The sequence below is a fragment of the Sesamum indicum genome, unplaced genomic scaffold (assembly GCF_000512975.1).
Source record: "Sesamum indicum cultivar Zhongzhi No. 13 unplaced genomic scaffold, S_indicum_v1.0 scaffold00112, whole genome shotgun sequence".
NCBI classification, from domain to species: Eukaryota; Viridiplantae; Streptophyta; class Magnoliopsida; order Lamiales; family Pedaliaceae; genus Sesamum; species Sesamum indicum.
Window position 1 is genome coordinate 585,929 of NW_011628046.1, and position 27,832 is coordinate 613,760.

General features: G+C 37.1%; 2 protein-coding genes and 1 long non-coding RNA gene across 3 annotated transcripts; all 3 read left to right on the plus strand.

Moving 5' to 3' along the window:
• Positions 1-3,292: 3,292 nt before the first annotated feature.
• On the plus strand, positions 3,293-7,136 carry LOC110013300. The gene is made up of 3 exons (XR_002288474.1): positions 3,293-3,368; positions 6,256-6,258; positions 7,124-7,136. It is a non-coding gene; the product is annotated as an uncharacterized LOC110013300 (long non-coding RNA).
• Positions 7,137-21,950: 14,814 nt separating this feature from the next.
• LOC105178956 (peptidyl-prolyl cis-trans isomerase FKBP43-like) lies at positions 21,951-23,948 on the plus strand. The gene is made up of 4 exons (XM_020699486.1): positions 21,951-22,112; positions 22,787-22,854; positions 23,297-23,535; positions 23,705-23,948. The coding sequence occupies exons 1-4, from the start codon at positions 22,100-22,102 to the stop codon at positions 23,841-23,843; spliced, it is 459 nt and encodes a 152-aa protein (XP_020555145.1). The 5' UTR covers positions 21,951-22,099; the 3' UTR covers positions 23,844-23,948.
• A 762-nt stretch (positions 23,949-24,710) lies between these two features.
• LOC105178965 (peptidyl-prolyl cis-trans isomerase FKBP53-like) lies at positions 24,711-27,438 on the plus strand. Its single transcript, XM_011102550.2, has 9 exons — positions 24,711-24,889; positions 25,130-25,333; positions 25,451-25,597; positions 25,822-25,995; positions 26,241-26,568; positions 26,670-26,757; positions 26,871-26,912; positions 27,024-27,072; positions 27,161-27,438. Exons 1-9 carry the CDS (start codon positions 24,711-24,713, stop codon positions 27,243-27,245), a joined length of 1,296 nt encoding a protein of 431 aa, XP_011100852.2. The 3' UTR covers positions 27,246-27,438.
• The last annotated feature ends 394 nt before the right edge of the window (positions 27,439-27,832 follow it).

Genomic DNA, 27,832 nt, shown 5'->3' on the forward strand with positions numbered 1-27,832 from the left:
ACCGCATTACGCCAAATTTCTTGACATAGGAACCTCCTTTTTCCTATTCGATCAACGACTGTGGCCATAGTTTTATACAGCGTTAATGCATCTCAAGTGCATAGGAGATCCCTCTGTCATATATTGCCAAGGGACAGATCCTCTTTTTGGAACTAACCGTTCTCACTACATACTCCGACTGCACTAGACAAGGCTTATGATGATCATGTTTGTGACATAATCACCTCTGATACAGATCCAAGATATAGCTATTATATGCATGTGACTGTCGTCACTCCTCAAGTTTGAGGAGTACAACCGTATTATTAGCTGGGGACTCAAATCATACCGACCAAACCTCTAAGGCTTCCATATGAGGATCCTAGAGAGTCAGTTCAGTCAGTTGACCACCTTATCAACTAACCCACTGAAATTGCATAGACGTCCAATCTCTGTAGTTGACCACCTTATCAACTAACCCACTGAAATTGCATAGACGTCCAATCTCTGTAGCCAATGAAACGCGATTCTCATTTAATGAATGCAATATTTAGTGCAAGTCTCAGTAGGACTCTTGATGCCCAGTCTCGAGGTCCTCGACTTGGAACATTTTAGACCAACCCCCAAAAATTGATTTCATAGCCACCGTCCAATGTGCAACCCAACTACATGGGTTATTAAGTGATCTATGGGCATCTTGTTGTGACGTCAAAGCAGCGCTTGATGTAATTTGGTAAGCACAACAAATACGTGTGCCAAAGATGAATACTTTCCATATTCATCGGGACAATATCGCCTAAATAAAGATTGCTTGAATGGTTCTCAAAACTGCCATTCTAATTGGCTTTTGGTCACTTATTCTAACACCAACGTAGAAGTCCCCTAAGTGCGTTCATACCACATCAAAGTTGGAATTTCTAGAACTCCTTGCTAGGAGAGAAACAAGAGAAATTCTCCAAGAGAAAGAGAGAGGGGGCGGCCGAGTGGTTTCATGGGAAAGAGGATGAATTATTGTGTTGTGTAATAATGTGATAATTATTTCCCAAATTATTGTACATATATATATGTTGCATTGATAAATAAGAATGTGTCTAGATACATTCTTTTGTCTACAAGTATATTTCTCTTTATTCCAAATAATGTGATTCCCAACAATAACTAAAACTGTACTTTCCAAAATTACAATTTGCTAGCCATTTATTTCCTTCCATAGAATTTTCCATGGGCTCAGAAATCATGTTGGCCGATTTTATCAAATAAAATACAAGCCCCATGAATTTTTATTTAAATTCAATTTTAATAAAAATCTAGTTAATTGAGCCCAACATGTATTTAATCTAATTAAATACATAAGCTCAAATTGTCTTTATTAATTAATAAGATCCAACTAATTAAATATTAAGGACACGCCCAATATAAATTAATGCTGTTAATTTGTTCTTGAGACATTTCCATCCAATGGATCTCTATTTTGTAAGTAATCTAATTACTTGTGGAATTAGTTCCAAATCAATTCCTTTTTCCTTTTCGGTGATTTGTGTGTGAATCTTTAAGTTCATCTTTCAGCTATACTTGGACTAATATCTAACACAATAATAATTAAATCTAATTTAATTAATAATTCTTGACTAACCTTTAATCAAGAAATCTCGTTACCATGGGTGGCCGTCTAGCAATGGTCTATAGCACTAAAGATTAGGTGACTGACCATGTGAACATTTAGGTTCTCAAGTCCATACGAGTATGGTCCTTTTGTCTACCGTCTCTCAGCTTTAGTCTAGGGCATGGAATTAGGTGTCGATTCTCATTTTGAACTTGGCATCTATGCTTAATACTTGAGATCGCGTTACGCCAAGTTTCTCGACATAGGATCCTCCTTTTCCTATTCAATTAACAACTGTGTCTACAGATTCATAAAGCATGAACGCATCTCCAAGTGTATAGGAGATACCTCTATCACATACTAATAGGGAAAGGATCTTCTTCTTGGAACCAAGTGTATAGGAGATACCTCTATCACATACTAATAGGGAAAGGATCTTCTTCTTGGAACTCACCATCCTCGCTATATATACTCCGACTGCAGTAGACAAGACTTATGATGATCCTGTTTGCAACACAATCACCTCTCGCGCAGATCCAAGATACAGTCATCATATGCACGTGACTATCGTGATTCCTCGCGCAGATCCAAGATACAGTCATCATATGCACGTGACTATCGTGATTCCTCATGTCTAAGCACTACTCTCGTACTATCAAAGCTGGAGATTCTAGTCATACCGACCAAGTCTCCAAGGATTCCATACGACGATCCTCGCGAGTCAGTTCAGTTGGTTGACCACCTAGTCAACTAACCACTGAAATTGCATAGATGTCCAACGTCTATCGCCAATGAAACGCGGCACTCATCCAATGAACGCAATACTCGGTGCAAGTCTTAGTAGGACTTTCGATACCCAGTTTTGAGTTCCTCGACTTGGAACGTTTCAAACCAAATCTTAGAATTTGGTTTCATATCCACTATCTAATGCGCAGCTCAACTACATGGGTTATTAAGTGATCTACGGACATATGTTGTGACGTCAAAACAGTGCTTAACGTAATTGGTAAGCACAACAGACACATGTACTAGAGACGAATGCTTACCATATGCGTTGGGACAATATTATTCAAATAATGATTGCTAGAATGGTTCTCAAAATCGCCTATCCCAATTGATTTTTTGGTCATCCATTCCAACAGGTAGATGTAGTCTAATAAAGAATTTCCTTTCTTGGGTTTTTGTACTTGCATCTTGGGGAAATACTGTCCATATTTAGCTTCCTGTCACAAATAAGGTATATATTTCTAAAGTAGGATATAGTATTGCTATGATGCTTTATAATCTAAAATGATTGGTCTATTGCAATGAAACAATTATTTTTTTCTATAATTGAATGTTGTACTTTGTTGTTTCTATGTGTATTGATGACTTTTACAGGTTTGTTTGCCTATTCTCCATCCATTGTACTTATTAAAAATTTATTTTGTATTAAAAGTGAAATTATATTATGACTTGAGGGACTGGATCAAGTACATGTCACCATCCATCTTCGTTTTTTTTGTACTTGTCATGCTTTGGCGCAGGTATGCTTGGAAAAGGAGGCAACTAGAAGCTTTCAAAATCGTAGCTCCCACTGCTAAGAATCCATTGGAGCAGCTGTTAATGTTGCAAGAAGTTGTAACTCAAGTTTAGTATCTCATCCAAAATGGCAACATTATTCTTCTCAGAATACGAAAGCTTCTTTTTGCTGCTGCTCCGCAGGTATTCGAACCGACTGATGTTGAAGAATCAGCGGATGAGTTGTGGTTAGGGGTGAAATGCCACTCGAACCCAGAGCTAGCTGGTACAGACTGACAATCCGAGTGAGGAACGAAGTAGCTTGGTTGAGGTTAGCTTCAATCTATTCATTCGTTTTGATAGGTCAACCATTGAGAATTCTCTCTATAAGGAAAAGAGTTCTGTAAGAGACTCCTTTAGGTGTCCTGAAGAACCCGGATCCTGAGCATGAGTCAGTACGTCAACAATCATAAAACCTCCATATAGCACATTTCCCAATAGTTGGATTTCTCTTGTATACTCCACATTATGCGCTATTTGATTTGTACTTTATGTGAAACTATTTTCTCAAGGATGGTAATTAGAACTTCCTTATTATGAATTTCACTATGAATTTTTCCAATATTTAGCATACAAAATTTCATACTTTAATTTTCAAGCAACAGGGAAGGTGGCTCTCTTATTGGTTTTGATATCCTTGGCACGTACCCTTTTGCTACTGTACTATCTCATATTTTTGGAGTTTTTGACAAGGAGCATGGCACTGAGAAAGGAAAGCAGAGAAAGAGGATTGATATGTGTTACGGAATGGTGGATCATGATACCCATTGCGTTTGTTGAACTTATGAAGCTCGACGACAAAAAGAGGATGACTCACTAAATGTCTCAAAGAAACATATGCATCTATTGCTGCATATGCTTCTGAATTGCTGTTCATTTTAGGTACATGACTCGAGCACTCTCATTCACTGTAGTGGTGCATTCCATTTACATTTTTCCATGGGCCACTAAACTCTTTCTTACTAATGATTTGCATTTCTCCTGCCTTACATTTGATCTAGCTCGAAATATACAACCTTGTTGGATGATCCAATGTAAGTGATGTAGTCTCCCTATATCTGTATTGGGTCTTGAGGATAAAACAATCAGCGTTAGGCTTGTCGAGTTTGCCCCCGACTAAGACCCTCCGACGCTCAAGTTAGTTTGGTCTAGATAGAAATACGCGAAAGAAGAAGAGTAAGGTCGAAAATAACAAAGCATTGATTACCTCAGATGATGTGTATTGGGTTATTTATAGGGCCCAAACATACACTGTTGCTTGGGCCACGTGTCATAATCTGAAGCATCCGTACTCCTGATCAAATGGTTTTGCTTCGTGCGGTGGCTGGGTTCTGTTGCTCAGGTTATAAAGCTGGGTCGGGTTTCCCACAACCCGACACAATACCAAATGAGCGGGTCTTGGTCCATTTTACTGAATTTTCCTTCATTAAGGGCAATTTTGTCCTTTTACCAAATTTTAGGGCATTCCCCATCATTACTCCCCCACTTCTTCTATGTGTAAATTTATTACCTTAGAAGAAGGTGAACAGTTGTGCCCCTTAGTTCGCATCATCATGCCCGTTCGTCAGTGCCACGCGTCACCATCCTAGGCGTTTCAGCCGAGCGCGCTTTTCGAAATGCTTCCCTATAAATACGCCACTTTTCAAAATTTATGCCCCACTTGCTCCTTCAAGCTGTCCGCTCTTGCCTCCAGCATCCCAATCTCGAATTCGATTTAATTTGCTTGCTTAAGGTACTATGTCTTCCTCTAGCTCTAGTTCTAATTCTAGTTCTAGTTCTAGTTCGGGGTCGTCAGCGACCCCACCTAGGTCTGATCATGTCCCCCTTCCTGTCGTCGTTCCCGATCCTCCTGCTAAGTTAAAACAAAAAACTCACAAGTCTAAACGTATTTTAGAGAGTCCTGCACCTGACATCTCAACCCATGTAAAATACCAAGGTATGTTAGCAAGGTATCCTTGTGCTACTGTAGTTAGCACAATTAAGATCCCCATCCATCATATCAATGAAAGTTATTTCATTCCTCATGATTATGAAGTACTTATCCCTAGGTCTTTCAATCACATGCATCTTCTTTATCAGGCTTCTGTGTGTTTTCCCTTTTGCATTTCGAAGCTGGTTTACGTTTTACTCTAGCGACCCCGGTTGCTGACATTCTTCATCGCTTGCGACTGTGCCCTATGCAATTGTCCCCAAATTCCACTAGTCACATAATTCTTTTCATAATAATAATGCAAGTCACCGTTTTGAGCTCAATTTTGATAATTTCTAGTCAATGTATTCTTTTACCACCTTCAAAAGATCGGGAGATAGAGGTTTCTTTTATTTGTCTACTAGGAAGGATGTAGGTATTTAGACACTTTGAAAGTCTAACATAGGCCCCTGGAGAGAAAGGTTCATTTTTGTGCGACCTACTCCCTATCAAGTATGGCCTTTTCATTGCAATTAGTGCAAATATAAAACCATCTCCGAACATAGAAGGATGGGGGTTGGAAGGCGATCAAATTAATGGCCTTGCCGCTTATTGGTACAACCCAATAAAGCTTCTAGTGGAAGAAGTTTTGTGGCTTGCCTGTCTCTCTTTAGCACCCCTCCGAGTTAGGGGTTCCTTATATGGTCTCCGTATGCTTTGGCATTTTCTATTTTCTTTGTATTTTCCCACATATTTTCTTACATTTGCTTTGTCGGAGGATATTGTTATGAATTCTCAGATCGCCTTCTGTCTTTGTGCTTTGCGCCACAACTCTAACACTGACGCTCCTTCGGTCGCTTCAGTTGTTGAGAATTCACCGACCCCGACGCGAGCTGCAATCCCCCTGATCCGATAGTTCCTATGCCCATAAACATAAGTGAAGACACATCAGCTCGCCCGAATGCGAACGAAATCCCCCATCTTAGCATTTTTGGGAGCGCGACCTCTGACAGCTCCCCTGAAGGTGTTCCTACTAGAAATAAAGCAACTGGAGCAGGTCCCAGTGGCTCGAAAAATCATAAGAGGAAGCACAAGGACCATAGTGGAGGGTCACAATCAGCACAAGGACCATAGTGGAGGGTCACAATCGACCAAATCTAGCAAGGAAAGTAAGTCCCGAGCTGAAAGCTGATTGGTGAAGGAGGTTGTAACCAGTGCCGAAGAGGAAGAAAACCTGAAAATGCTCTAAGAGTTAAACTGCCTAGTGGAAGGAGGCTCGAACTGAGCATAAGAGCAACCAACATCTCTCTGCTGAGCTTGAGGGTTACAAATTGGTTCCGGACCGGAAGATATCATCTCGAAGTTCTATACTTGAAAGGGACATAGGGCAAGATTCTTGGGAACTATACAACAACTGTTGCCTTCCTCGCGACTAGGCGACCTTACTAAAGACTCCTCAGACACGCTTTGTAGAGCACCATGCTAATGTCATCATGCAGGTAAATAGTGTATTTCAAATTACCTAATTGTTTTACTTCTCTAATTATGTCTTTCTATGCAGGCCATAGCTTTTAACCGCAACCTCTCTTTGAAATGTACTGGATATCATCAAGCTCAAATGATCGCTGATAGAAAGGTCCGCAATCTCAGAAAGAAGCTTGCTGACAGTAATGCTCGTGAGAAAGAGTTGGAGGCAAAGGTGCTAGAGCTTGAAAACCAACTTTCTACATCGGTTGCAGAGGTCGATAAGGCTAAAGAGGACGCATTCAATAAGGGGAGAAGGCGGGAGGCTGGTTGCCTATAGGGTATAAATGAAGGTCGAGAAGGGTACATCAGTCTTGATAAAAATCAAAACCTCCTTGTTGCATCGCGTCTCCAAGCTGCTCGTGACTTTCTAAAGGCGCCTGCGTTCCCAGTGGTTGTCGAGATTAAAGCTACGAATTTCATCAATGATGGCTTTCAAAAGTGCAAGGCGCAAGTCGCTACCTTATGTGGGTTCGGTGATGGTTTCGATCAGAGTCGTCTAGATCCATCCCTCGTTGGAAACCTTCAGCCATACCCTGAAGAAAAAGCTCCCCCAAACAGGAAAATGAATTTGTTGCCTTATTGAATGATGTGGAGAATCCCAATTAGACTAAGTATTGATTCATTTTGTCAAGTCTGAGAATCTGATAATGTATTAACTCAACAATTTTTTTAACGAGGTATTAACCCTTCAATTATGTGCATGAATGTTCATCCTTCTTTTTGTTAAAAAAGTGTGAAGGATTTTTGCTTATCCAACAATTTACCTTCCTGGTTGGATTGGTTTCATCTTTTTTAGATTGCCACATATGAGATAACCTTTCATGCTAGATAACGATATGGTAGGTCTCTAGTAAACAAGTAACAGCCTTTTTCAGGCTCAAAGATAATGAAATTTCTCGGATCGCTATATGATAGCCTTTTTCAAGCCCAAAATAATGATCTTTTTCAGATCACTATATAACAGCCTTTCTCAGGCTAAAAAATAATGATCTTTCCCAGCTCGCTTTACATTGCCTTTCCCAAGCTCAAAAATATAGATCTTTTCCAGATCGCTATATATTGGACGGCCCTTTTCAGGCTCAAAAATTATCTCCACCTCATCAAGCATAAAACTTCTTCAGATTGTTTATGTTCCAAGGTCTAGGTAAATCTCGTCCTTGCATGTCTTACAGTTTGTACATCCCTTTCTTTTTTATCACGACCACCTTATATGGTCCTTCTTATCCAGGGTCTACTTTTCCCACATGGCGGGATACTTCCACCTGCTTTAACACGAGATGGCCTACTTGCAATTGCCTTGACTTCACTCTTTGGTTATAGTTTTTCATCATCATCCCTTTGTGGTCAAGTATTCTAGCGTAGGCTACTTCCCCCTTTCCCTCGATCATGGTGAGATTGAACTTTCTCCCTTCTCCGTTGGTCACAGGATCGTATGCCATTATCCTTTGAGATTCTTCTTCTATTTCTACAGGAATAATAGCCTCAGTACCATAAACTAGAAAAAAAAAAGGAGTTTCAGCTGTTACAATTCGCGGGGTCGTTCGGTATGCCCATAATACCCCAGGTAATTGTTCGACCCAGGATCCCTTCAACTCCAGTCTAGTCTTAAGGTGTTGCAAGAGACCTCAGTCTGTGCGTTCGCTTGAGGATTACCTACAACTGCGAAATTTTGTTATATCTTCAATTCTTTACACTATTCCATGATTTGTTTCCCTTGGAATTGCATCCTATTATCTAATATCAACATCCTAGGTATTCCAAACCTACAGATGATGTTCTTCTAGATGAAGTTGATCACTTTTTTCTTAGATATTTTTGCGACTGCCTCAGCTTCGACCCATTTTGAAAAATACTCAACAGCAACAATTATGAACTTTTTCTGACCTTGAGCAGTAGTACAATATCTATTCCCCATTGATCGAAGGGACAAGGGATCTTGATGGGCTCCATTAGGGTCGCAGGTCAGTGTATCAGGGATGGGTACCTTTGGCAGTTGTCGCATTTCCTCACATATTCCCTTGTATCTCTTGCCATTTTTGAGCAAACATATCCTTGCCTAATTACCTTCTGTGCCAGCAACCTCGCACCAGAGTGATTTTCGCAACTTCCTTCGTGGATCTCCCTCATCACATACTTAGATTTCTCGTCGTCAAGGCATTTCAATAATGGTCCATCAACAGTTCTTTTGTACAATTGATCTGAAATCAATGTAAAATACATTGCTTTGAACTTTTTTCTTTTAGTCTGAATGGGGTCATCTGGCAAGGATCCCTCTCTTAAGTACCGCGCGATCTCGTTCTTCTATGACTTGGGTTCGTCCACTGTTTTAACATCCAACTTCGCTGTGATCGCAGTTGTTTCCCCGAATCATCTCCGTAACATTGCGATCTTTGATGCCTATCATAATGGCTCCAAATTTGGACAGGGCGTCTGCTCTATCGTTTTCGCATCGCGGAATTTGCTGGACCTCATATCTGTCAAACTTTTCCATCAAGGCTTTTGCTTTCTTTTGATACGGGGCCATTGATTTTTCTCTTGTTTCATAGGTTCCCCCTATCTGCATCACGACCAATTGGGAATCTGTATAGACTTCTAAACTCCTTGCCCCTGCCTCATATGCCAACTCCAAACCCAAAAGCAAAGCCTTATATTCAACGTTGTTTTGTGGTGGGGAAGGACAGTCTAGCTACGACCTCGATCTCCACTTCGTTTGGGCATTGTATTAATAGGAAGGACAGTCTAGCTACGACCTCGATCTCCACTTCGTTTGGGCATTGTATTAATATTCCAGCCCCCCATATACTAGCATTAGAGGAGCCGTCAACGTGCATTATCCATCTTCCCATCTACTTTTAGATCAGTTCTTCTGCAAGTTCGACCACAAAATCTGCCAGTACCGGGGCGTTCTCTGTAACTCTAGTTTGGTAGCCTATGTCATATTCTCCTAATTCTATAGCTCATTTAACTAATTTTCCCAATGCCTCCGTTCGCGACATAACATGCTTTAGTGGATGGTTGGTGAGTACAATTATTTTATGTGACTAGAAGTATGGTCGCAATTTTAACGGAGTAACAACTAATGCTAAGGCTAGCTTTTAAATCTCCGTGTATCTTTTCTCTGCTCCTTGCAACATTTTACTGACATAATATACTTGGTTCTGAATCCCATCAAGTTCGCGTACCTAAACGAAGCTTACCGCATTCTTCGAGATAGCCAAATATAGAAATAGAACTTCACTTTCCTTAGGATTCGCTAGTAAAGGCGATTTTGCTAAGTACCTTTACAAAGTTTTCAAAGTTTCTTCACATTCCTCATTCCATTTAAAATCTTTTTTTTTCCTCAAAACATTAAAAAATGGCAAATTTCGATTTGCAGATCAAGAGATAAAAGGGTTAAGGATGTGATTTTACCCTTTATCTTTTGCACTTTTTTTATCATTATAGGCGACCTCAGCTTCAAGATTGCTTCTATCTTTTCTAGGTTCGCCTCAGATTCCCCGCTCGCTGACCATATAGCTCAAAAATTTTCCTCCACCTACCCCAAAAGTGCATTTGGTGGGGTTTAGCTTCATACCGTACATCCTCATTATGTCAAATGCTTGCTTCAAATGCATCAAGTGATTTTCTCCGACCTTTTGCTCTTCACGAGCATGTCATCTATATAGACCTCCATAGTTTTTCTGATCATCTCCTTAAACATCCTATTCACCAACCTTTGATAAGTGGCACCTGCGTTGTTTAAACCAAAAGGCGTTACGTTGTAGCAATAAATACCACCATCAGTTATGAAGGACGTCTTATCTCAATCTTCTTCTGCCATGAAGATCTGATGGTTCCTTGGTAAGCATCCATCATAGAAACTAGCTCATATCCGGTTGTATAGTCAACCAGCATGTCAATCCTTGGCAATGGGTAGGGATCCTTTGGACAAGCTTTGTTCAAATCAGTGATGTTCGTGCACATGCGCCATTTTTCTTATGATTTTGGCATGACCACCATGTTCAACAACCGTCAGTTTATTGTATTTCGGAAACATACCCATCTTTAAGCAATTTGCTGACCTCTTCTTCAATAATGTGGTTCTTCTCCATGCCGAATGATCTCTTCTTCTACTGGACTGGTCGCACCATCGGATCAACGTTCAACCTGTGTACGATCACTTCCAGGTTTATCCCTTTGAAGTTTGACGAACTCCATGCAAACATGTCTACATTATCCCTTAAGAACTCTATCATCATTATTCCCATCTTTTCACTCATTCGTGCCCCTATCTTGGTCGTTTTCGGATTCTCCTGTGATGAGCTCTATCAACTTGTGGTCCTCGCTAGGTTCTATCCGATCTGGTTTACAGCCCGCTAGGTTCTATCCGATCTGGTTTACAGCCCCTTCGATCGAGGTCCTCTTCAATTTTTCATTTCTTTTCAATCGAGCTGCCCTTCTTCAAATAAATTGTAACACCTTCTCACTTCCTTACGATCACAGGATACTTCACCAATACCATTTCTTGTTGGAAACTTCAATTTCAGATGGTAGGTCGATACTATGGCTCTGAATAAGTTCAATCCTGGTCTTCCCAAAATAACATTGTAAGCGAAAGGAGTATCTACTACCAGAAATTTTACCATCAGGGTTCTTCGTCTTGGTTCATCCCTAATAGAAACTGGGAGCTCGATAGTGCCCTGCGATGTTACTTCACTACCCCTAAATCCTATTAAGGGTGTATGCACTAGGTCTAACTTAGCATTATCCAGCCCCATCTTTCTCAACACTTCACTAAAGATGATATTTTCCGAACTTCCATTATTTACAAGTACTTTGTGGACTATGAAGTTAACTATGTCCATCTTTATCACAATGGGGTCATTTTTTGCAATCCCATCTCAGTTTCCAAATCCTTGCTTCCGAAGATGATTTTCTCTTCTCGCTCTGTGTTCATCACGAACTCACTCTTCCTACTCAATCTGCCCTCTCTTTCATGTCGTTTCCTCATTCTTCCAGAATCCCCACCAATTGGTCCTCCAGCTATCGTGTGAATAACACCCTTTACAGGCGCATTTTCTCGATACATTATGCTTCTCTATTCCCTTTCTTTGTTCGCGAACTTGTCTCTACTTCTTGATCTACTTCTCCTCTTCTCAGCCTCGTTTGTATCTTTTCTGTGTTCACCGAGTATCCAATCCCTGAAATATCCTTACCTTACCAACCTCTCAATTTCATCTTTCAACTGAAAGCAATCTTCCGTGTCGTGCCCCTTTTCCCTATGAAACCTACAGTATTTGTTAGAGTATTTCTTGGCCGATGTAAACCTGGTGTGTCGGGGCCATTTCAGTAGATCAGACCGTTCGACCATCATCAAAGCTTTCGTTATGATACTTGGCCTGATAGAGTGGTTCTCTCTCTTTATCAAACTTTGTCCGCTTACCACCCCCATCTCTCATCCAATCTCGATTTCTATCACGATCCCTGTTGCGCCATTCTCCATCTCTCATTGCATTCATTTCTTCCTCACCAATGTACTTTTGTGCCTGCGGGGGGGTCTCAAGCTAGCGGGGAAGCTAAGGACCTTTTCTTCAATCAATGTATCAATATGCTAACCATCATGTCAATTCTAAGGTCCTGCACTTCCAACATCTCATTATCGAATCTTCCTTGAAACTTTTCAGTGACTCATCTTCTCTTTGCTTTATCGTGAACAAGTATGTGGCAGTCCATTTTTGCTTTCTTTTGCTGGCGAAGTGGAAGGTGAACTTTTGCAACAATTGTTCATAGGACTCAATGCTATTGCTGCATAGACTTGTGAACCATTCCTGCACTTACCTGCAAGAGTCAACAGTCTAGCCATAATTAGACTGGATTGTCCATACAAGTTCATCACAACATGTTCCTAAGGATCTTTTGTCCCATCGTATTTGGGTATCTCGGGCATTCTCAAGTTGGAATTCACCACTTGCATCAGTATCTTGTTATTGAAAGTTGAATTTCTATTATGAGCCACCAATTCACCCCTCTTCTTTAATTCATCAATTTGCTTCCCTAACAATTCGATTTGCCTTCCCACACTATCTACCTCAACTCGAGAGATAGCTAGTTCTCTTCTCTTAACTCTCTCCCTGCTACTAGACCCCACTTTCGAAGATGCTGGTTCGCAACCTTTTTCAGGCTCCCTTCTGCTCGCATTTTCCAAGGTTCTTTCGATATCCCTATCTCTAAATAATTGCCTCTTGGTTGTTTCCTTTTCCAATGGGGTGGTTGTTCTCCTTTCATACGCTATGATCCTCCCCGCTTCTTCCATCAACTTTTGCAATTCCTCCCTTGTGAACTGTACCATTGTTTCCACTTGCCTAAGCATATCTTCTAATGTATGCATATTTGCTCTTGAAGTTCCTTCCATTTTCAAAGATGGCGGTCCTCAATTTTCCACAAACGGTGCCAACTGATCTTGCTCAAAATATGCAACCTTGTTGGATGATCCAATATAAGCCACGTAGTCTCCCTATATCGGTATTGGGTCATGAGGATAAAACAATCAATGTCAAGCTTGTTGGGTTCGTCCCCGACTAAAATCTTCCAACGCTCAAGTCAGTTTGGTCGAGATAGAAATATGCGATCGAAGAAGAGTAAGGTCGAAAATAACAAAGCATTGATTACTTCAGATGATGTATATCGGGGTATTTAAGGGCCCAAATATACACTGTTGCTTGGGGCATGTGTCATAATATGGCGCATCCGTACTCCTGATTGAACGACTTTGCGTCGTGTGGTGGCTGGGTTCTGTTTTTGGGTTATATAGCTAGGTCAGATTTCCCAAAACCCAACCCAATACCAAATGCACGGGTCCTGGTTCATTTTATTGTTCTTTTACCAAATTTTAGGGCATTCCCCATCAACATTGTTCTACAGGAGCATTTAACTGCAAACTTCAAATTCTTGGAGGCAACAAGTTTGAATATGTTGTTGGAAAAATATTTGGTTTCAAGTAATCAAAACGACGTTTTGAAATAGTATAATCGGATTTTAGAAATCAAAAGCAATTAAAGCTACGTTGGAACAAATAACAAAACGCAATTAGAAACGCTATTTATGACTAGAAATTTAAATCAAAAACTTACAATGACAATTGTATCGTAACAATTCTCAGTCCAATTTGAAGTTGTTAATTTAACCGAATCGCAGAATTACTGCTTGTCTTGAAGAAAATATACACCGCGTATCAGCAGTGCACCGGGTGCAACGTAATTTCTCCTAGGATAAGACGGTTACAGTTCTTTCGATTTAGCATTATACCGAAGAACACCTCGTCAAACACTCAGAAGCTTGTTATCGAAACAAGAGACTCAAATCTTAGACACAATATATAAACCGAAAAAGGGAATTAGAGAAAACTCAAGAATGAGAGTTTGTTGTTTGTGGTGTGTCTCAAATGAAGAATGGACAAGCCTATATACAGACTTACAAAAAATTCAGCAATAAAGAAGGACATAATGGCAATAATTTCCCCACATGAAATCGTCCAAATGAAATGAAGAAGCAGTGAAATTTGGTGGTAGTTTTTCCTTCTCAACAAATCACATTCAAGTGCAGATTAAACCAAATTGAAAGTGAATTCAATTGCTGCTGTTGTTACAAATCTGTGGGTTTGAAATACAACAATCCCCCACAAACACATAGATTTAAACTCAAGTTTTCATAACTTTCTTTCAACAATGGTACCTCCGGTTTGAACCACTGTCTAAGTTATCTAACGTCAGTTGTCACCAGGTTAAATGGAACTAAGCCTTGAATTTAAACCTGTGAGTGTGACAACATATGTCAGTAACAACAAGCCACCAGCTTTATGTTGATCTTTAGGGTTGACACTTAGGCCATGTGTCCTGATCCCGTTCATGAATGCTTTCAGGAAAAACCTAATTCCTTAGTTGCGGCCAAACAACGACATTCACTTAGTTGGGCGTCTCCAGGGATGCACTGCTGGCATCTCATCTTATAAGACTTGACCCCATTCAGAGATGAACTCTTACTATACTTGCAGTAGCAGCACCTTCCAGAATTTTAGGGGACAGACTCCAGATACAAAGTATCAGTCTATTTGGTGCTGTGACATACCCTTACGACTTGTTGATACCACATTGAACCTTCTTTGTGGGATCTCCACTCAAAAGGTTGGGTTGCTGTCGTAGATATATCACTCATGGATTTTCAGTCCCATCCCCAATCTGGACTTATGAACTTGTGACAGATTCAATCCTTTCATCAAAGGATTAGCCACATTGTCCTTTGTTCCCACAAAGTCAATGCCCATTACTTTGTCTGACACTATTGCCCTTATAGACTTCAGTCTAGCTTGGATGTGTCGTTTGGTCTTTTGATTGTATTTACGACTCCTCACCTTTGCTATTGTGGTTAGGCTATCACAATGTACAGCAATCGGTGAAAGAGGCTGACTTACAATGGGAAGTTGTGATAACAACCCAAATAGCCATTCTGCCTCGGTATCAGTCGTATCTAACGCACATAACTTGGCTTCAAACGTAGTCCGAGTTATCAAAGTCTGTTTTGCAGACTTCCAGGAGACTGCGCCCCCACCTAAGGTAAAAACATATCCTGAGCACCCATTACTCCCGGAATTTTTGGCTATCCAGCTAGCATCACTATATCCCTCAAGAACAACAGGGAATCTACCATAATGTATGGCCAGTGACACCGAGCCCTTTAAGTACCTTAGTACTCTATCCAAAGCACCCCAATAAGTTTTGTCAAGACAACTAGTGTATCTAGCCAGCTTAGAGACAGAAAAAGATATATTTGGTCTCGTGCCATTTGCTAGATACTGTAAGCTCCCAATAATTTGGGAATACCTTAGCTGTGCAACCGGAACACCACTTTCATTTTTGAATAAAGCTACAGAAGGATCATATGGTGTTTTAGCAATTCTACTGTTTTGATAACCAAATTTCTCAATTATCTTCTCAATATAATGAGATTGAGAAATGGCTATCCCATCAGTTGACTGAGTCAACTTGATGCCAAGAATCACATTAGCCTCACCCATATCCTTCATTTCAAACTTATTTTTCAAAAATGACTTGGTTTCGGTAATAATATCTAAACATGATCCTATTAATAGAATATCATCCACATACAAGCATAGAATTATCATTTTATCTCCTTTAACCTTGCAGTATATACATTTATCATTCTCATTTACAGTGAAGCCGAACGCAAGAATAGTTTTATCAAACTTTTCATGCCACTATTTGGATGCTTGTTTAAGTCCATATAGAGACTTAACAAGTTTACAAACTTTATACTCGTTACCATAAGCTACAAACCCCTCAGGCTGATCCATGCAAATTTCTTTCTCGAGTTCACCATACAAGAAGGCTGTTTCACATCCATCTGGTGAATCGGGAGATTATACACCGAAGCAAGTGCTTTAAGCACCCGGATTGTAGTTAATCGAGCTACCGGAGAATAGGTATCGAAATAGTTTATTCCCTCCTTTTGTTTAAATCCTTTAGCCACCAATCTGGCTTTAAACTTATCTATGGTCCCATCAGGTTTGAGTTTCCTTTTAAAAATCCACTTACATTCAATAGTAGTACACCCCGGAGGGAGATCGACTAGCACCCATGTTCCATCGGAAACAATGGAGTTCATCTCACTTTTGACAGCTTCTTTCCACTGCTTGGCTTCTGAAGAAGCCATAGCATCTTTGAAAGTTATCGGATCATCCTCGATGTTGTAAGTGACAAAGTCACTTCCAAAATCCTTGATAATCCTAGCTCTCTTACTCCGTCTAGGTTCATCTGACTCCTCATGAGTCTGATTAGAACTACTAGAACTAACCCCCACATTTGACATCTTTTCCACATGTTCATGAATAGACGTGGAGGCAAGTGAATCATCAAGCGAAACATTAGAAGGTATTCCTGTTTTTAAAGGAAATACATCTTCTAGGAATACAGCATCACGAAATTCGACTATTGTGTTGACCTCAATGCCTGGAATTTCTGATTTAATAACCAGAAATCTTAAGGCATAACTTGTCTCCACATAGCCCAAGAACACGGCATCAACAGTTTTAGGACCCAATTTCTTTCGTTTGTGTTCTGGGTTCAGCACTTTTGCTAGGTACCCCCACACTCGAAAGTATTTCAGGCTTGATTTCCTACCTTTCCACAACTCGAAAGGAGTACTCGTATTGTGTTTTAGAGGGACTCTATTCAGAATATGGCAAGTCGTATTCAAAGCCTCTCCCCACAAATACTTTGGTAACCTGGAGGTTAGTAGGAGACTGTTAATCATATCTTTGAATGTTCTATTCTTTAGTTCAGCCATTCCATTAGATGAAGGGGAATATGGAGGAGTCTCTTCATGAATAATGCCAAAAGTTTGACAATATTCATTGAACTTACTTGACTCATACTCTCCTCCTCTATCGGACCTTAGTCTTTTAAGTTTCTTACCAGTTTGGGTTTCTGCTTCATTTTTAAACAAAATATATTTGTCTAAGGCTTCATCCTTATTTTTCATGAGAAACGCATAGCAGTATCTACTGCAATCATCTATAAAGGTGATAAAATATCGTTTGTGGTCCCTGGTCAAAACTCCATTGAAATAAAATATCGTTTGTGGTCCCTGGTCAAAACTCCATTGAACTCACAAATATCAGTGTGAACTAAATCAAGCATTTACGAATCCCTTTCAATTGACTGATAGGGTTTCCTAACTTGTTTAGCTTTTACACAAACTTGGCATTTGTGATTTCGTTCAATATTTTGACTAGGAATTAAATTCAAATTCATCATTCGTTTGATCGAATTGAAATTTAAATGGCCTAACCTACTATGTCACAGAGTAGAAGATTCAACATTCAATATAATAGAATCAGAAACATCAATTTTATTATTATCAACTCGAACTTTGAACAAGTCATCGTCTAAGTAGCCTTTACCAACAAAAATACCAAATTGTTGAATTACAACTTTATTAAATTTGAAAACTAATTCATATCCCTCCCTAACTATCACAGAACCACTAATAATGTTTCTTCTGACAGTAGGCACATAATGAACTCTTTTCAGCGACAGAATGCGCCTTGAAGGAAACTTCAAGTCCACGCTTCCTATCCCAAGTACTTCAGCTGTACTGGAGTTCCCCATGCTTACTGTCCTTCTACTGATGGCCTGATAAGACACAAAGAGAGATTTATCAGCACAAATGTGCACATTCGCTCCAGTGTCAATCAACCAATCATACGGTTCGTAAATAGTCAAGAGTTCGGGTTGTACAGATACATACCCATCAGTTGCTAGCACCGCTAGAACCTCCCACAACCATGTTGACAACTGTCTGCCCAGTCTTCGCCTTTTTATTAGGACAAAACTTGGCCCAGTGTCCAACCTGCCCACAGTTCTAGCATGGTTTGTTTGCTTTTAGTTTCTTATTTTTGGAGGCTTGCTTTTATTGATGGCTTTCGAATTCGAGTTAATCTTATTCACTTTCTGTTTCCCCACTATAAGATTGGCCCTTGGTTGATGTTCAACAGGCATCTTGTGCGTTTGATTTCTATGTTCTTCCTCAATGCTAATAGCAATCATAAGATCATCCAGAGACAATCTCCCTTTTTGATGCTTGAGTGTCATGCCAAAATTTTCCCAAGATTTGGAAAATTTGTCCACTATGGACATGACCAGAAACTTCTTGGGAAGTTTCATCTCAGCATCAGCCAAAGCATGCTCAAGGTTGATAATCTCATGAGTCTGTTCAGCTACAGACCGATCCTCAACCATTTGATACCTCATGAATTTGGAAAAAGAATACTTTTTGAGCCCTTGCTCTTCAGTATTATATTTCCGGTCCAACTCATCCCACAGAGACTTGGTAGTGTAAGAATCGGAGCAATAGACATCGAAGAGCGTATTTGACAAGGCTGACAAAATCGCTCCTCTGCTTATTTGATCCCTTTTTATCCACTGCGCTATCTCAGCAGTTTTGGGATCGGTATCAGTAGGTTCAGGTCTAATCACCTGAATCACTAACAAAAGTCCTTTCATCGTCAACCAAATTTTCATTCGTTGTTGCCAGCGTTTGAAAAACTGGCCCGAAAACTTGTCTGGTAAACTGGTCAAGTCGACCTTTTGTGTGATCGGAATTGCAACAGAAATCGGCTCGGCCATCTTTAGTATTTTAGGAAACTAAAAGTAACATTTCAAATAAAGAATTTGAAAATAGCGTTTTCCAAAACAGTTCCAACGGCAAAATCCAATTTTTCAAAACCTGTTTATTTTCTTCAAGATTGTTGGAAAAATATTTGGTTTCAAGTAATCAAAATGACGTTTTAAAATAGTACAATTGGATTTTAGAAATCAAAAGCAATTAAAGCCACGTTGGAATAAATAACATAACACAATTAGAAACGCTATTTATGACTAGAAATTTAAATCGAAAACTTACAACGAGAATTGTATCGTAACAATTCTCAGTCCAATTTGAAGTCGTTAATTTAACCGAATCGCAGAAATACTGCTTACCTTAAAGAAAATATACGCCCCGTATCAGCAGTGCACCGGGTGCAACGTAATTTCTCCTAGGATAAGACGGTTACAGTTCTTTCGGTTAAGCACTATACCGAAAAACACATCGATCAAACACTCAAAAGCTTGTTATCGAAACAAGACAAGAGACTCTTAGACACAATATAGAAGTCGAAAGAGGGAATTAGAGAAAACTCAAGAATGAGAGTTTGTTGTTTGTGGTGTGTCTCAAATGAAAAATGGACAAGCCTATATATAGGCTTCCAAAAAATTCAGTAATAAAGAAGGACATAATGGCAATAATTTCCCGATATGGCAATAATTTCCCCACATGAAACCGTCCAAATGAAATGAAAAGGCACTGAAATTTGGTCGCAGTTTTTCCTTCTTAATAAATCCATTCAAGTGCAGATTAAACCAAGTTGAAAGTGAATTCAACTGCTGCTGCTGTTACAAATATGTGGGTTTCAATTGAAATACAACATATGATCTACAGTAGCTCCAGATTCTGGGCATTTGAGGTGGCGCGCATGCGCTGCTTATTGTTTTAGTAGGTGTGTGGAACATTCAAATGTATGACTACGAAAATTAGGAGGGGTTGTGAAAAGCTATTGAAGGAAGAAAATGATGTGGAAATTGAAGAGATGAGAGAAACAAGTGGAAATTTGATGAGAAAATGTGTAAACGAAAAGTAATAAGTAGAAAAGAAATGGAATATATGCTCTTCATTTAATTTATAAAAATTAATAAGTGTGGCACATTCTATATACGTGCTTAATCTTTAAAATATATTAAAATTGAATATGATGTAAATTGTTTTATTTATTTTTATGGAGTAAAAAAGTACCTTAAAAATATATATTAAGATAATAAGTTAATATAAATATTTTGATTTATAAAAAATTATTGACAAACAAAAGATAATAAATAACGTTGGAGAAATAAAAAATGCATGTTTGAAAAAAAAAAAAAATCAAAAGATAGTTAAAAGTAATTAATTAATTTTAAAATTTTAAAAATAAAAGTGATGCCAGTAAAAGATTGTTCTTCTATGGATTTTGGATTTTTGAGTTCTTTGATCCAAGTTTTCCCCAAAATCGAAATTTGTGCTTGATCGAAAAAATCTGCAAATTAATATAGGATAAATTTCAATTTACCTACTTTTGTTATGGAGAATAGGTAAACAACTCTCTTATGAAAAATAAAATAGCAATTTACCTACTTATATTTTAAAAAATGAAATAATTTACTTTTTTATCTAAAATAATAAATTACTTCATTTTTTAAAGCATAAAAAGATAAAATACTATTTATTTTTTATAAAAAAATAATTTATTCATTTTTAGTATCATAAAAAAATAAATTGCTATTCACCCTACTAATATATAAGGTCTCTCATTAACCATGTCTTTCTATTTCAATGTTGTCATTTGATTGCAAGGTTGATCGAGAGCTAAGTATAGGAGACGACGCATTGGTAAGGTTAGGAATGCTTGTTCCTTTGGTTGTCGACATGCTTATTGAGAGATTTACTTTTGAGATATTGACATGGAATCAACTTGATTTTCTGGCTTATGAAAAATCTTTGCAGCGGTAGGCGGACGGGAGCTAGGAGAGGGTTGCGGTGGCGGGTGGGCTGGGGAAGGATTCTTGAGGTAGACTAGGAATTTAATGCAATTTACTCTTTTATAATGTTGTAAATGAATAAATTATTTTTTTATAAAAAAAAATAATAAATAGTAATTTATTCCTTGATATTTTTTAAAATGAAACAATTTATCCCATGTCTAGGGAGGTGAATTGCTTAATTTTAAAAAACATATAAGGCTAAATTGCTGCATTTGAAAAAGCACATGCAGGTAAATTACTAATTTTTTCATAGGGGATAATTTGCACATTTACAATATCACAGGAGACTAAATTGCATTTTTTCCTATATATATATATTACAAATCATAATATTTATCTATATCTATATCGATATAATAAATAATATTTATTTATTTATATTATATAAAAGATTCATATATACTAAATATCTATCTATGTATATTATTATAAAAGAAAATCTTTTGTCGTACCAACTTTTAAATATGAAAATTTATCATTCATTTTATTTTTTTTCTTTAAAAAATTTGATCAAATTAGTAATTTCAATATTTTTTAATAATTTCACATTATATTTTTTTTTTCTCTTAATCACCCACTATTCCACATTTTTCTCTCGCTTTCACTTTTTCACATTTATTATAATTTATAAACATTTTTCTCTCGCTTTCACTTTTTCACATTTATTATAATTTATAATTATAATTAATTCTTTTCACAATTCTTTTCACATTTTGAGTCTTTTCTTAACTTATTATTGTGGATTTAAGTGACCCTGAAAATGTAAATAAACACTAGATTTACAAAAGAGAAATGTAATTGATGCAAAAGTGAATAATTAGGATGAGACGTTTTACGTCACAACAATAAAAGTTGGGAGCAGTAACTATAGTATATTGGAATCTCTAAACTCATATTATATGGCAATATAATATATATATAGAATGATGGATATATAGTTTAAGAAAATTAATTAATTATATGATAAATGTATCATATTTGTATCTGATTATGCTAAATTCATTTGAATAAAAAAAATTAAAATATGATAAAGATACACTTATCATATTATTAATTTATTTCTACTAAATTTAATTTGGATAAAAAAATTTTAAAATAGAAATACTCAATTTATATGCGGTAAGAATTTTTAGAGATACGGATGGTCTCTCTCTCCCGCGCTTGCTTCCAAGTTCCATTCAAGCGAGAGATACGAAGAGACAACTTCAAGATCATACCCATCTTCCCTTTCCTTTTTCACAGACTTTGAAGGTTTTTTGTTCTTTGAGTTTCTGTCTTCATTCCTACATTCTCAACTCATTCTGGCCAACAGGGCTAAGAGTAAGATCAGCAGTTCCAACTTCACATCGATTTACTATGGCTTTTTGGGGTATGTTTGCTTATCTCTTTCTTTTCATTTTGTATTTTTAATTCTTCGCATAAGGACTACCGATTCGGGTTATTACAATGATACTAATGGTTGAAGATAAGAGTTTCATCAGTCGTTAGAGAATAAGTTTCAATTTTAACATGAGTTAAAAACAAATATTGGAGAAAGAAGATGTCTTTGTGTGTTATCTCACTGTTCAAAGAAAAGAGTTGTTGTTGTAGTCATCATCTAGTAAGTGAAAATGTTTCAATGTAAAATTACTGAAGAAAGAAGATGTCTTTGTGTATTTGTTCCACTGACTTTTGAGTGTTTGTGTTGGACTGTTGCAATTTTCAGTTTTGTATAAGAAGCTTGAAGACTGAATAACATCCCTTGCTTTCACGTTAAAGAAACCTATGAATATATATATCTTTGTCTGTCTGACTTTATATCTCTTTGTTTGTTTGATTCACTGGTCGTCTGAATTTTCTTGACTTTCCAAACAATCAGCGAAACAAACACTCCCGTCTTGAGTTATGCATGAGAAGATTCAAGACTAAATTTACAACAAACACTCCCGTCTTGAGTTATGCATGAGAAGATTCAAGACTAAATTTACATAGATTTCTTTCCCGATGCAGAAATTCATAAATATTTATTTGTTTGTTTGACTTAATTTATATATCTCTGTGAAGGAGTTGAGGTGAAGCCTGGGCAACGTGTCCTTTCTAACTCAGATGGTAAAAGACTTCGAATTACTCAGGTAAGATCCATCACATCCCCGCTTAAAACAAAATTGAACTGTTCTTTGTTATATTTTTTTGATTGTTGTGTGTGATAGAGCATGATATCTTATTCAAAACTGCTTAGAACAAATCTGAAATAGTCTTTGTTATATTTGTTTTATTCTCGTGTATGATATGATAGCACTTGATAACATATTGAACAGTATTAAGAACAAAATTGAATTCATTTCTTGTTATATTTGTTTGATTTTTGTGTTTGTTAAAGTTGATGTCATATTGAATATTGTTTATAACAAAATTGAACCATCTTTTATTCTATTTGTTTGATTTTTGTGTGTGATAGAACTTGATATCATATTCAATACTATTTAGAACAAAATTGAATTGTTCTTTATTATATTTGTTTGATTGTTGTGTGTGATTAACTTGATATCATATTGAATACTTATTGTCTTTTAGGCGTCTTTGGGGATTGGCAATGCGACGGAAAAGACCATTGTCCAATGTAGTGTTGGGAGGAAGAGGAGACCAATTATCTTGTGTGCTTTGGTACCATGTAAAGTTGAGTCATGCCGTTTGGAGTTGGAGTTCGACGAGGCACACGACTTGATCTTCTCAGTGATCGGCCAGCAAAGCATTCATTTGACGGGTTATTTTGTCCGTGACGATAAACCTATTTTTCCTACTGACAGTGACTCGTATCCTTCTCATCTTTAAGTGTTTTATTTAAATTTCTTGCTTTTTTTTATCTCATTAAATTAGTATCTGTAGATCCAATCTTGACTATGTAGAACTAGGATACGTTAATTAGTTATACTAAAGAGTCATATTTCATAGTTTTTGATGTTCCTATACCGAACACAATAGAGATCGATATGGAATCAGCATTGAAGATAGTGAAGGGGATTATTATAACTCTGAAGATGACGAATACGAAGATAGTTTTATTGATGATAGCGAGCTACCAGTTTCGCCACCTTCCCACATAAGTTCGTCATATATTTGATGTTGAATCTTGATTATGTGCTTAGTTTGTTTGAAATTATTATGATTTTGTATAAATATTTTGTAGGTTTAGTCTCATATCCATAATATTAGTTGGTCAACTTTCTTTGTACACACTTGTATGTTTAAGGCAACCTATGTTAAATTAAATATCATTGTAATTCTGTTGTTGATGTTTTATAAGGATATTTTCATTCCTATGCGATAGTTACACTTACACAACTTTTCCTATAGTTATTAGGATATATAAAGCATTGTATGTTTATGTCAAGATAATTATTATTTTTTACGTATGTTAAAGGAGAAGATTGTTCCTATTAAATTGGTTAAACAACTTTCTGTAATAATGTTTGTGTTTAAAAGTTTAAATAAACATCCGCTAAATTCTTCGGACTATCTAGCTACTCTATAAATTATTTAGGGAAGTTCCATTCTTATGACATGATAACTTTCTCATTGAAGATAATAAATTTAGTTTGGATAAATAAATTTACATGTCAAATATATTGTATTTCTTTTAGTATTGCAAATAGTAGATGATGTCATGTTTTTTCCTTTATTCATGGTTATAAACGCATGTATCTTGTTAGCTCTCAGAGTGAAAGTCAAAGAGTCATTTTGGAAAATTAAGTAGGTTTAGGTATCTAGTATTACAGATAGAATTAATGTGTTTGTGTGTTGGGAACAAATTTGTCAATGAAAAGCAAACTAGACATGGTGACATGATATAAAACTCTGGAATACTATATGCTGGTATTCCAAAATTCTTTAGTTTTTTTGGGTGCTTGATCATGTATGCTAACACTATTGATTGTTTTGGTATATCTAGTTTTAGTTAGACCATTTGTTTGATTTAAGCATTGAGATAATGTTGTCAGGAAAAAAGAAGACTAAGGAACCTAGGTTTAAACGGCTCAAGAAGAAGTTTGATGTTGAGTTAGATCAAACTGATGGGTTGATCGAGAGCAAAGATGAAGTTGTTGGCAGCCATGACTGTGAACTGAAGGAAATCGAAGATGTAATTGAGGCAAGTTGTCAACAACGAAGGTAACATGGATAACTGATTATAACTTTGTAATAAGTTTCTTATGTGGATTATTTTTCTTAAATTTATCTTCTTTATTAAAAAACAATAATTTCTTTAACTTTGTTATGTTCCATTTCGAGTCACATTCAACAACTTCTTATTTATTGGTGTTTCTTATTTTTTTTTTTAATTATTCACACAAGATGGAAAGTTGCAGTATGAGTCTAATTCTCATTGTGATGTATTTTGTATTATGATAGAGATACAAAAATAGGTGAAGAGAAAGAAATTTCCCAACAGATGGAACCCCAAAAAGTTGGTGATGATTATGCCAGAGACTGGGAACGAGAAAATGGTGAATGTAAGGATTTGATGGTGGTTCATGATAATGTCAAGAGAGAGGAAGGAACACACACAACGCAGATCACGTCCGATCATTTTCAACCAAATGACTCCACAGATGCGTAAGAATGTCCTTTCCTTTGAACTCAAAACTGAAAAAGGTTGTGTTTTCAATTGTAATATTGTTCATTTTGTTACCTATCTTAAAATCCATATTGTTTATTTGCTGATTTATGAAGGCTTGCGTTAAGTGATAAAGATCAATCTCAAGAGGAGATGATGGTGATTATTGATAGTCTAAAAAATAGAGGTGTTGTTGGAGATGATGGCACACACTCAGCTCAGAACGTGTGTGATCACATTCAACCGAATGACTCAACAAATATGTAAGAATGCCTTTCCCTTTGAACTCAAAATAGAAAAAGGTTTGAACTAATTTCATACATAATATAACCTTATGTTGCTGGCAATCCTTTATTCAAGTAAATCTTATAAACTATATTTAAACACGGGAGATGATTGTGACCATGTCCTTGGTCTTGTGTTGTTAGCTGTGAAAGTGATTTGGAATCGAAGAAGGTGGACCATGTCCTTGGTCTTGTGTTGTTAGCTGTGAAAGTGATTTGGAATCGAAGAAGGTGGATGATATAGGTAAGTTGATGGGGTCTTCAGCTGAGGCTGCAAATTTGAAGAGTGCGATCGAAATCGTGATGATAAATCAAGGACTTGATATATCTAATAAGAAGGATATACCGACAGATCATGATGAAGCAATGATTGATGCGTGAGTTTTCTTTTATCCTTGCTAGAGATGCTAAAGGTTCAATATCTCTCCAATATCATAAGATTTTAAGTGTGTGGTCTTTCAATATTCTTGAGTTAATGATGAGCAAATGTAGAGTACAGAAAGCCTGATATATGAGTTTGAAGATTTTTTTGTCAAGCACAAATTTCAGTAGAGTAAAATTTGTTGTCATCTCTTTTTCTACTTTCAGTGCTATCATTTGATTGTAGCTTTTATCATTGCAGTGATTTTAACATTGTACATGACACACTTCCCATGGACACTCAGTCCAAGTCCAAGAAGAGGACTTTGGAGAAAAAGAAAATATCTAAAAGTGAAGTAAATAAATCAGAGGTAAGAGTGGAAGTTAGTTCTGGTACAAGCATATGCAATATGGTTCTGAATGAAGGGAAGGTAGTTGTGTATGAGCCAAATGAGGAAAAGGCGGTCGGGTACAAGCAAGATGATGTAATTGAAAAGCGATGTGAAGCACAGTCTTTACCGAATGGGTTGATTATTGAAGAATTGGCTAAGAGAGATCCTAAAGGAAAATTAGCTCTACGTGGGAGAAAGGTACGTTCATGTCAGCATAATATCTCGTACATTAGCTTTTTGTATTTTTGCTTGTTAATGTTCAAAGATTTTGTTTGTAATTATATTTGCTTGGACTTTAGGTCAGAATTCATTTCACTGCGATGTTGAAGGAAAGTGGAGTAGTATTTGAAAGTAGCGCTGGCAAAAATCCTTGCAAATTTCGCCTAGGTATAATTTTTGCGATGAATGAATCCTATCATGTTTCTTGACGTAGTGTATTGGTGATGTGTTACCTTTGCTTTCATTAATGATTTGTAACCTTTTGTCTTTTGTTGAATTAGGTGATGAAGAAGTAATGGATGGTTTTAATATAGGCATTGATGGTATGAATGCAGAATCTTCGTATCTCGTATTAACTACATAAATCACATTTCTTCACTTTTATTATTGTCAGTGAAACAAGATAATTACTAATATATTTACACATAATTAAGGTATGCGTCTTGGTGATAAGAGGAGACTTATAATCCCTTCATCTCTAGGGTATGTTTTTACTACTTAAAACTATAAAGAACTCCTGATTTGTAAATTGCTTTATTCACATTTGTTACTTGTGTTTAATATGGTGTAGTTTTGGAGAACAAGGATTTGGTACAAGTGTACCTCCAAACTCATGGCTGGTGTACGAGGTTGAATTGGTTGGCGTGCAATGTTAACCTGACATGCCCATTGTTCTCTCAAATAGAAGCATCGGACGTTTTTGAAGTGAAGTTCAACTTAAGGCGTTATATTTCAATCCAACTTGGACTTTGAAGTAGTAGTATTGCTTTTGTCTTTTTCTTAGTATGAACATTTGATTGAGAAGTCTGCATAATTTGGAGTGTTGAGATTATATTGAACAGTACTGATTTAAGTACCTTGTCTTATTTTAGTTTCCTTATCTGTTAGCCTTTTACTGAGAAGAAAGGCCCTTGGATACATTTATATATATTGGATGGATTTATGAAATGTTTCTGTCAAATTGATTGCTTACACATTGCAATATGCAAGTTGAATTCCAACACTTTGATTAAGTGATGTATCAAACTGTTTTATTGGAAAAACAAGTGCAGCAGGGGGTGGTGCAGATATCAATCACCACAGTTCAAACATCTTCATGTGATTGACTTTATTTTCTAATATACCTTGTGAGTCTTGAAAACCATGCATCACTTCTTTTACCTAATTCCCTTTGTAAACTATATATTCCTTTTCATCATTTTTGTCATGGAACTCATTCTCACGTGGTTGGTGTTAGCCTCTT